Source organism: Mycteria americana, chromosome 25, assembly GCF_035582795.1.
Source record: "Mycteria americana isolate JAX WOST 10 ecotype Jacksonville Zoo and Gardens chromosome 25, USCA_MyAme_1.0, whole genome shotgun sequence".
NCBI lineage: Eukaryota > Metazoa > Chordata > Aves > Ciconiiformes > Ciconiidae > Mycteria > Mycteria americana.
In genome coordinates, this window is record NC_134389.1 from 2,651,809 (window position 1) to 2,662,228 (window position 10,420).

General features: G+C 63.2%; 1 protein-coding gene across 1 annotated transcript; it reads left to right on the forward strand.

The window, feature by feature from the left end:
• Positions 1 to 326: 326 nt before the first annotated feature.
• On the forward strand, positions 327 to 6,008 carry RHBG (Rh family B glycoprotein). The gene is given in 12 exon segments (XM_075524949.1): positions 327 to 384; positions 452 to 612; positions 615 to 831; positions 2,290 to 2,476; positions 2,899 to 3,049; positions 3,181 to 3,328; positions 3,642 to 3,808; positions 4,029 to 4,166; positions 4,346 to 4,479; positions 4,663 to 4,784; positions 5,605 to 5,678; positions 5,943 to 6,008. Coding segments are annotated over 12 exon segments (1,623 nt in total).
• The last annotated feature ends 4,412 nt before the right edge of the window (positions 6,009 to 10,420 follow it).

Sequence of the window (10,420 nt, forward strand, 5' to 3'; positions counted from 1 at the left end):
CCCCAGCACAGGTTGCTATCAGCAGCCTCCGACGCTGCTCCTCGCCTTTGTTTTTCAAGGCTCAGCTTCTCCTCCTCCCCACCCAGCCCCACAGGTGACCTCTTCACCAAACCCCGCCTGAACCGTCATTTTTCCTACTGATCAGGGAGTTTAAACCCGGCTTTGCTGAGCCCAGCTTGCCAGAGCCCAGCACCTCTGCAGCGGGTCAGTCCCACCGCGCTTGCCGCACCCTCCATCTCCTCTGCCTGACCCGATCCCCCCAAACCATCGTATTTCTCCCGTGCCAAACCTCCAGAAAGGCTGAAACCTCAGGGCTTCCCCCGGCCATGGCTTCACCCACCCCAAATCCCACCCCGACCCCCCGGCACCCAGCCAAGACGGACGGTGACACCAAAAGCCCCGCGCGCTTCTCCGGCACAGTGGCCCGAGCCACCTGATGCGGCAAAACCAGGCGCCGAGGCGTGCCAGGGCGGCCAGCCCGGGGTTTCTGCGTCGGTCCCGCTCCCGGCCGGCTCTTCCGCCCTTGGGAAGCACCGAGACGAGGGCAGGACCTGGCAGCCGCCCTGGCAGGCGGAGTTTGCAGCCCCAGCGCGTCTCTCCTCATGTCTCCCCGGTTTCGGGGGGTTTGCCTGCCTCAGCCGCCCCGCGACATGCCCGAGCACACCACCGCCTCGAGGCTCCGGCTCTCCGGGCTGTGCTTCCTCCTCCAAATCTTCACCATCATCCTCTTCGCCACCTTCGTCCGGTACAGCCCAGAGCGCGGCCCCAGCCTCTGCTCCCAGCAGCCGAACTGCAGCTGGAGAAACCAGGACTCGGGTTTTCAGCATCCCCGTGAGTACCCCAACCCCGGGCGGGTGCAGAGAGCGGCTCTACCTGGTCCCCAGGTGCTGCTGAGGGGGTGGCAGGGGATGTCACCACGCTCGGTCCAGGCTGCAGACCTGTCACACCGTCCAGCTCTGGATCAGCCTCCAGAGTAAAACACGAGGCGGGAGGGGGGAACATCAAGCCGCAGGGTTGGGGTACCGGCGCATCCCAACGAGGAGCGGTCGGTGGGTGGAAAGCAGACGTGCTGCAAGGATTTCCCACGTGCTTGGACAAAGCCAGGCCCCAAACGGGGATATTTGGGTCTAGGACAAGCGTTTCAGCAGCTGGAGCGCAGAGGGGATCACTCGGCGCAGTGATAAACCCAGGATTGTCCCTGCCATCCCCAGGGGGGGAGCACGGCAGCCGGGGCACTTGGGGGTCTGCAAAACTTCCCACCGACCCGCGGGGTTTCGCGGCGCCAAGGGATTTGCACCGAGCCCCTTTCACGGAGGATCCGGCTCCCTCGGTGCTGCCACAGCATCCAACGCGGGGCCGGGGGTCCGCCCTGCCGGGAACGTCCTCCTGCACGCCGGGCATCGCTGCGAAAGTCATCCTGGGCTGGGGGATGAGGGACTGATCCTGGCTTTTCTGAGGCAAGGGCAAGGCAGGCGATTGGAAAGGAGCCTCTGGAACGCCCTGGCCGAGGGAGGGGAGCCGAGCCGAGCCGAGCCGAGCCGAGCCGCCTGGCAGGGCGCAGGCAGCAGGCAGGTTCTCCCAGTTTTGCCTGCCCACGTAACCCCACCCAGCACAGGCAGTGACTCACGGCTCCGGCACACGGGGAAGGACGGGACGCAGCTCTTGGCACGGCCAAGGGGTGCAAAGGGCATTTAGCCCAAGCAAGAATCAGGTCCCCCCTCCTCCGGTTTGCCACCAAACGGTACCAGACTGGTCCCGTTTTTCTGTTCGCCCTTCTGGTCCTCCTGTCCCATGAAGCGGGACGTGATGTTTTCAGGGGCAGCAGAGAGGTCCCCGGGGAGCGGCCGACATCTCAGACCCACCTTTGCGCTTGGTGTAATGGGTGTAGAAGGATCTCAGCCACCCCAAGAGGTTTCTGGGCTGCAGGGTGAACCACGTGCAGGTCCCGAGGTGCCTGCACAGGGCGGTTGCAAACGAGGTGGCCAGGAGCCACTGCAAAGGGTGGCGGGGGCCACGTCAGGCGGGGACAGCTTGACCTGTCACTAGCACGAGCAACAACCGCTCATGCTCTCCGCTGGAGATCTCCAAGGGAGATCCAAGCCCAGATCCACCACGGTTCCAGACACACGTAGGTGGAGCAAGGCTGATTTATCTCGGCTGAAGCCTTCAGCTCCCCAAAACCTGTTAGAGCAGGGGGTGTCTGAGCCCCCTCGGGGGGACCAGCAGGCAGGAGGGTGGCTGCCTGCCCTCAACACCTCCAGACCCGTCCTTCTGCCTCTCCTCCGCCAGGTTTCCGGGATGTCCACCTCCAAGTTCTCCTTGGCTTCGGGCTCCTGGTGGCCTTCCTCAGCCGCTACGGGCCGGGCAGCGTGGCCATCAGCATCCTCGTCGTGGCCTTCGCCATCCAGTGGGCCGTACTGATCCAGGGGTTTTTATACTTCTTCCTGAATGGCAAAATTTCCGTGGGAGCTCAGAGGTAAGGCAGAAGGGAGCTGCTGCTGCTGCCCAGCCGCGACCGTTCCGGGTCCAGCCCTGGCACACTGGCTCCCTCCTCTGTAAAACTCACAGCTCTGCTTTGGAGGAGGATTATGAGGACAAGTAGGACCAGGCTTCTGGGTTATTTGAGTACCACACTAGTAAGGGCCACGTAAGTACTGCCAACGTTACAGCCAGGCATTTAGGGGGGCACGCTGGCCCCCGCCTCCCCCCGAGGCCAGCCGTCCCTTCGTCACCAACGTCGCAAGTCTCGGGCCGCCCGTTCAGCTGGCAGGAGCGGCGGGACGCAGGGTCCGGGCCGCAGGCTCAGCTCCCGTCCCCCCCAACCCTGCTCTCCCCAGCTCCCGCGCTCGTCCCCCGGCAGCGCCGGGTCCAGCCCCACGCCTTCCCTCTCCTTCCCAGCATGGTCAGTGCCGACTTCTGCACCGCAGCCATTCTGATCTCCACCGGAGCTGTTGTGGGCAGAGTAAACCCCGTCCAGATGCTGCTGCTGACCCTGCTGGGAGTCACCCTCTTCACTCTCAACGAATATATCCTGCTCAGCCTCATGGGGGTGAGTCACCGATCGGGGGGACCCACCAGAAATGGGGTGGCCACGGGTTTAGGCTCCTCATGTCAAGACCTGCCTTGTCTGTAGAGACAAATCCCTATTCCCCTTCCAGCACAGTGTTCTGTACTCACCAGGTAAGCGACAGCGGGGGCTCCTTGACCGTCCACACCTTCGGTGCTTATTTTGGCTTGATGGTTTCACGGATCTTGCACCAGCCTGATACGGAGAAGATGAAAGAGCAGCAGGACACGGGGCACCAGCCAGATTTCTTTGCCGTGGTTGGTACGGAGCTCGAATCCTACGCCACCAGTCATAGACATGGGGTGGAAGGACCATCACCGACATTAGGAGAGCGTGGCTGTGGCTTTGACCAGCAGAGTCCTGCAAACCATCAAGCACAGAGGTCCTCCACCTCCCTGGGGACCTGTCCTGGAGCTGCACCATCCTCTCCAGGAAAAAGCTTTTCCTTGTGTCCGACCTGAACCTCCCACGCTGCGAGCTGTGGTCACTTGCATTTCTCGGCACTAGCAAGAAGTTTCTTTCCCATGAGGGATCAACCCCAACATCAAAACCTGCCCGTTCCCCTTCCCCGCAGGAACCATCTACCTGTGGATCTTCTGGCCCAGCTTCACCTCAGCCACCACTGTCCGTGACAACGCCGAGCCCTGGGCAGTGCTCAACACCTACTTCTCGCTGGTGGCCAGCACCCTGGCCACCTTTGTCCTCTCGCCTGTCCTCTACGAGGAGAGCACCCCGCAGATGGTAAGTCCTCTCCTGGGACAAACCCAAGTCTCATGCGCTGCTCATGTCCCGTCCTACAAGGATGGCAAGCATGAACACCCCCGGGGCAAAAGGGAATGCCCGTTAGGCTTTCTTACGCTTGTTAAGACCCAGTTTATCCCTGAGGAAACCCAAATCCCCCCAGCCCCATCCTGATGTCCTCCGCAGAGCCAATTCCCCCAACCATGTCCTGCTCCATCAGGTTCAGATCCAGGATGCCACCTTGGCTGGCGTGGCCGTGATGGGTATGGCTGGGGAGATGCTGGTCACCCCCTTCGGGGCCCTCATCGCGGGGTTTCTGGCCGGCCTGATCGCCCCGCTTGGCTTCAGATTCCTCACGGTGAGTCGCCCGGGGACGGCCGAGGACACCAGTCCCAGCTCAGGGGACCACCCCTCTTTGGGGGAGGCTGCGTTGTCAACCTGCAGCTCCCAAACCTGCAAACACGGAGCTGCAGAGCAGCCTCCCCGGGCAAGCACCCCCCCATCCGAACCCCGGCTCTTCCTTAACGCTCTCCCCAGCCCGTCCTGCGCTCCAGGCTGAAAACCCAGGACACGTGTGGGGTTCACAACGTCCACGGGCTGCCGGGGATCCTGGGCGCCTTGCTGGGGACACTGTTGACGGCACTGGCCACTGCAGATGCTTACGGTGGCAGGTGAGAAGAGCCAGAATCAGGGGTGCCAGTGATACACCAAGCTGGGGGAACCACAACCCCTGAAATTGGGGATGCTCCACGCACCCCCTTATAGCACATCACCCAGAGCCACGAGCGGAGCCCCCCATGTCCCGGCGTGGGAGAACAAGCTCCCCCCAAACCCGTCCCCGCTCCGGCTTGCAGGCTGGAGCTCGTGTTCCCGCTGGTGGCCCAGGGCAGCCGGACAGTCACCGACCAGGCGCTCTGCCAGCTCTACGCCCTGCCCATCACCCTGCTGCTCGCCACGCTCGGGGGCAGCTTCACGGGTGAGTTTTGCCTCCGGTGGGATGGGACGGAGGGGACGAGGGGCAAAGAAATTAATGGAGTTGGGGAAAAAAAACCAGGAGCGGCCCCAAAGCGGACCCTTCCCATCAGCTGGGGAGGGCAGAGCCTGGCGGTGCTCGGCACTGCGCAAACCCCCCGGGGCCGGAGCTGGGGCTGGCCCAGGGGTCTGGGGCTGGAGCTGGGGCTGGCCCAGGGGTCTGGGGCTGTCCCAGGGGTCTGGGGCTGGGGCTGTCCTAGGGGCTGGGGCTGAGGCTGGCCCAGGGGTCTGGGGCTGGCCCGGGGGTCTGGGGCTGTCCTGGGGGTCTGGGCTGCGACTGGCCCAGGGGTCTGGGGCTGGCCCGGGGGTCTGGGTCTGGGGCTGTCCTGGGGGTCTGAGGCTGTGCCAGGGGTCTGGGCTGGGACTGGCCCGGGGGTCTGGGGCAGTCCCGGGGGGCTGGGCTGGGGCTGGAGCTGTCCTAGGGGCTGGGGCTGAGGCTGTCCCGGGGGGCTGGGGCTGTCCCAGGGGTCTGGGGCTATCCCGGGGCTCTGGGGCTGGGGCTGAGGCTGTCCCGGGGCTTTGGGGCTGAGGCTGTCCCGGGGGTCTGGGGCTGTTCCAGGGGTCTGGGTCTTGGGTTGTCCCAGGGGTCTGGGCTGGGGCTGGAGCTGTCCTAGGGGCTGGAGCTGGGGCTGTCCCGGGGCCGGGGCTCGGCGCAGCCCAGCCCGGCGCTGCCGCTAGATGTCAGGGGAAGCCCGGGGAGAGGAGCCGGGCTGGGCCGGCCGCCCCGTTCTCAGACGCCCTCGCCCGGCTTTCGGCATCCTCAGGAGCCGTCCTGAAAATGAAGAGGCTGAGGTCCCCCCCGGAGATGCGGCACCTGGAAAACACGGTCCTCTGGGAGGTAACGCTGGGGGTTTGCTGCTTAAAAAACAAAAAAAAGGGAGGGGGGGGGTTACGGGGCTCAGGCAGCAGCAGGGGTTGGATGCTGCTTCCCTGGCTGCCGATACATTGCCTCCTCCCACAGTTTGGGGTGGGAGACAGCTTCGTTAAAGCCCCCCAAGTCCCCCGTCCCCCCCATCCAGTCCTGATTTCAGGACGCATTTCTGCCCCAGTCCTGATTTCAGGACCCACTTCTGCCCCTCTCCGTGTCTCTGCCTTGGCGCAGGTGGCCGAGGAAGGATGCGACCGTGGGGCGAGCAGAAAGGAACGGGGCACCAGCACCTTGGTCTAATGACCCCAACTGCCCGGTGAGGTCCTGCACCACCAGGCTCAACCCTCTGCCAGCATCACCAGTGCCGGGCAGCTTCTGGCAGCCCGGATTTCCCGGCAGCCTGCTCTGGAGACGGCCAGGCTTGTCCCCACGTGGGAGCCAGCTCCTGGTCCCAAAGGTTTTGGGAGCAGTTGGGTGCCCACGGGCCTTTGCGGGGTGAGGAGACGCTGCAGCGATACGGGCGCTTGGTGTGGGAGCGACCCGGCTTGCTCCAGGGACACCTCAGGGGGTCCAGACTTGGCTCGGCCACTTCCCCTCTCTGCTCTGTGCCTCAGTTTCCCCATCTACTGCTCTCCGAAGAGAGGAAGGCAATGAGGGGGGCTGTGTCGGGGAAGGGGCATACCAGGCTCCACAGAAAGCAGCAAAGACTTTCTACGGACGCTTTTGCACACCACAATTAAAACACGTAGATGTTTTGTAGCTTCAGGATGTGCCGGTGAATTCACACAGCACCTGCCCAGTTTGCTGGCTGAGTTTCCTTCAGGTTTCTTTCCAGGGAGGAAAGCAAAGCCCCCAGGACCCCCCCTTCACCCTAAAGACCGTAAAACCCATGCGGTGGGTTTCATGGGTTGCTTCATCCCAAGGGGGGTAACCCCACCCCTCCTGGAGCCTTGGCCACCAGAGGGTGCGACAGCCCAGAGCAGCCAGCACCCGGGGAGCAAGACCAGGGTGACACCGGGGTCCCCAGCACAGGGGTGACCCCCGCCTTCCCCTTACCCCTCATCACCTGGGGACTGGGGCCAGGAAAAAGCCCCCCCTCCTCCAAACAGGAAAGTGCCCCCCAGCACTCAGCCCCACTGGGAGAGGGATGCTCCCCTGGCCATTGCAGCCCCCAAGTCCCCCCGCTTTCCAGGACCCCCGGCAGCACCCAGCACCCCGTCTCCGCATGCCCCCCGCAGAGAGGCTCTCACCCCGCCTGCCCGCCCCAGATGCGGGCAGCAGCACCCAAACCTCCTGCCCGGGAGCAGGTTCGAGCACCCCGGGAACGTGGCAGCTCGAGCGAAGCCGGGGCGGGGGGGGGGGGGTCCTGCAGCATCTGGAGCAAGGGCACAGCCCCAAAGGGCTCCCGGAGGGGTGACGGTGGCCATGCCGGGGGGAGGCCCGGGGGGGACCCCCCTCCTGCGAGCCCAGGGGCGGCTGCCAGACGCTTTCACACCTCCAGTGCCAGACTCCGGTGCTCGCCATGTGGGGTTCCCGCGGGCGCAGGTGTCCCCAGCTGCCAGCACCGTCCCCTGGGGAGGGGGCCACAGCCCCATCCCACGCAGAGGGGACAGGGGGGGTCAGGGCCAACGCAGCGAGGTTTGGGGTAAGCGGTTTGCTCCCCAACCAGAGCGGCCGCATTCGAGACCATCTCGTTTTAATACCTGCTGCTGTTGAAACACATAGATTTTTTTTTTTTTTTAAATTATTGCATCAAAGATGCAAAAAAAAATCATTTGGTTGCAGGCTGACCATAAAACATCACCTTTAAACAGGGCTTTTTAGCCTTTCTAAAAGGAATTAAAGCAAATTAGAGAAAATTTGCAGTCTGAAGCATTGCTCCACAGCAGAAATTCAAAACTTCTCACTTGGGTATAAGTCAAACCATCACTTTAACTTTTCCAGTTTCATTGTTCGTTACAGAAAACCCGGTGAAATCAACACATTTGCCAAATGCTTCAACACCACTGCATTTCCACGACCATACACAGAGAAGCGGGCCACGAGGCTCCATTCCTGCTGCCACCGCAGGCGCTGGCGAGGGTTCCTGCTGTCCCCGCTCCGTGCAGAGACCCCAGCCCCACTCCACGCTCAGGTCACGGGGGGGAGGGGGGACACGACAGGTCCCACGCGCCCACGTCCCCACGGCACGCACCGCTCCCCGTGCCGCGTCGCAGAGGAGGGACGCAAGAGGGAGAAGCGGCACGAGGGCTGGTGCCCCAGCAAGGGGGTGCCAGGCTCCAGTCACCCCCAGCCCGGGGTGCAGGGCTCACCCCCAGCCCCACGCCACCCCCTCCCACCTCACCTCCTTCCCAGCCCTCTCCTCCTCTTTCCCAGGCAGCCCCTTTCCCCTTTTTGATCTCCTCGCAGCACGTTTCAAAAGCAACCCACTGTGACGGGAAGAAAAGCCCCTCCAGTGAGATCATTGCGAGACCCCCAGACGTAGGGGTCGGGTGTGAAATGGACCTCCCTCCTCCTCCTCCCCTCGCCCGGCCCCCCCGGCCCCTCTGAAAGGCTGTTATGTTTTGTAATCGGATTAGGGGAGCCCTGCGCCCTCCTCGCTCCCATTTACCAGTGCGACCAGCTTGCGCACCGCCGCTCTCCCCGCAGATTGTTTAAGCGAGCCGGGCGTGAGCGGCGAGCTCGCCCGTGCAGCGGCGAGGGTAGGTTCGGACGGCGAGAGCCTGAAAGGTTTAGTCAGCGAACAAATTGCTTCTCTGTAGGGGCCGTTTTCTTCCCAAGTTGAACATAATGATGGCAGTTTGGCGAACAGATGGTGCAGCTAAGCAGATAATCCCGCCGGCCCCGCTAGCTCGGGGAGAGGCAGCACCAGCTCTGCCCGCAGCTCCGGGCGCCCGTCCCGGGACAGGCGGGTCGCGGCGGTGGCTGGGTGACGATCGCACCCCGGCGAGGCACAAGGAGCTTGGGCGAGCACCCCACCTTCACACCTCTTCTGCTTCGAGAGCGGTTTGGGTGCCAGACGCCGCTCGTGCCTCAGTTTCCCCAGCCCTGCGGGGAGCTCTCTGCTCCGTCACTTTTCAAAGCGGGGCTCACCCTCAGATCGCAGCCCGACGCGGGGAGATGTACCGCGAGACAGCACCGCTTTCCCTCCACAGGAGCAAAGGACGGCTGAGAAAAGCTCATTTTATTCTCATTTTCCTATTTTGCCTCTCTCTCCAACAATATTCAAGATGTGGAAAGAGCTGGAGAAGAAATTCTGCCAGCTCGCAGGGGCTGGGTGCACGGTGTGCGTGTGTCAGGCTCAGGGATGCTGGGACCTGCCTGCTAAACAAATCTTTATTTAAAAGACATCCGCAGGAAAAGCCCAAGGCCCCACCAACACGACGCAGGCAGGGGAGGGCACGGACACATCTGCGCGGAGCAAGCCCTGCCCGCCTGCCCGTGCCACGCTGGCACCGGGGACCCCTTCCCCACGCCGCGGGGCTCTCGCAGCCTGCAGGACACGCTCCGGACGTACCACGCCGCGTCCCCGCTTCGAGGGGGTTCATTTAATTCATGTTTCACCCCCCAGCCTCGTTCCCCTGAGAGCCCCGACTCTGACAGCTCCCTTGCCCTCTCCCATGGCAGCCCAGCTGCCGAGAGACCTGCCTAAATCACCTCTTGCTAATGCAGGAGCTCAATCAGCTGCTCAAAGGGTGTTTTACAAGGAAAAGCAATAACAACATCTCTCTGTTACAGCTGGGGGAAACTAAGGCACACAAAGACGTGCCCCAGAGTCCATTGGAATTAGAGGCAGGACAAAGCCCGGGTTCCCAGAGCTCCCGGCGTACGTGTCCTTACACATCCGCAGCCCCCACCACCTCCCCACCCCCAGGAACAGCTGATGCCGTGTGCTGTTTGATAGAAAGCCAGCTAATCATCTTTCCCACCTTCGTTAGAGTGTGAATCGTTATCCGAGCGACACCTGTAAAGCTCCTTGTCAGACAAGGCTGGTGCACACGTCTAATAATGGGCACCATATGGGAGAGGGAAGGCTCAGGAGAGGAGCAGGGGCCCGACCGTCCCCGTGCCGAACAAAGAGCAGCGCCCGACAGCTCGCCGTCGCGGCACAGCATCGCCAGCACCGGCGCTGGGCCGTCTGAAAGACCGGCAACGCTGTGCCATGGCGAGGGAAGAGCCCAGGCAGCACCGGCGGCGGAGGAAGAGCCGCCGCTCGTGGTACTAAACATCTCGATAACTTCCCAAGCAGCCCCTGCCCTTTGGAAAAGGACCTGACAAAAGCAAACCATAGCTCGAGCGTGCAGGTTAAAGGCAGGAGAGCCATCGAGCCCTGCTCCCCGCAGCGTGCCCAAAGCCTGGGACCGGGCGCCCCAAAGCCGCCAAGCCACATCCCACCGTGCCTTGGAGCGTCCTCTCAGCCTGGCAGAGGCCACCCGTGGGTGCAGACAAAGCCTCCCAGGACCCACGGGTTATACGGTGACGGGGAGGACACGGCGCGAATTAGAGACGGGTCCCTGCGTTGGGGCTGATCTAGAGCCCCCCGGACTCCCTCCCTGCCCCCAAACTTGGGGGGCAGAGCTCAGCCCCTCTGCCAAGCCACCCCCCAACGAAAGCCTCCACCGCCTCCGACCCACCGCAATTACGAAGCTCCGTTTTCAGGCCCCCATTCATCGCCAGCAGCGTAATGAGCCTCCGGGCACCGTCAGTGGGGG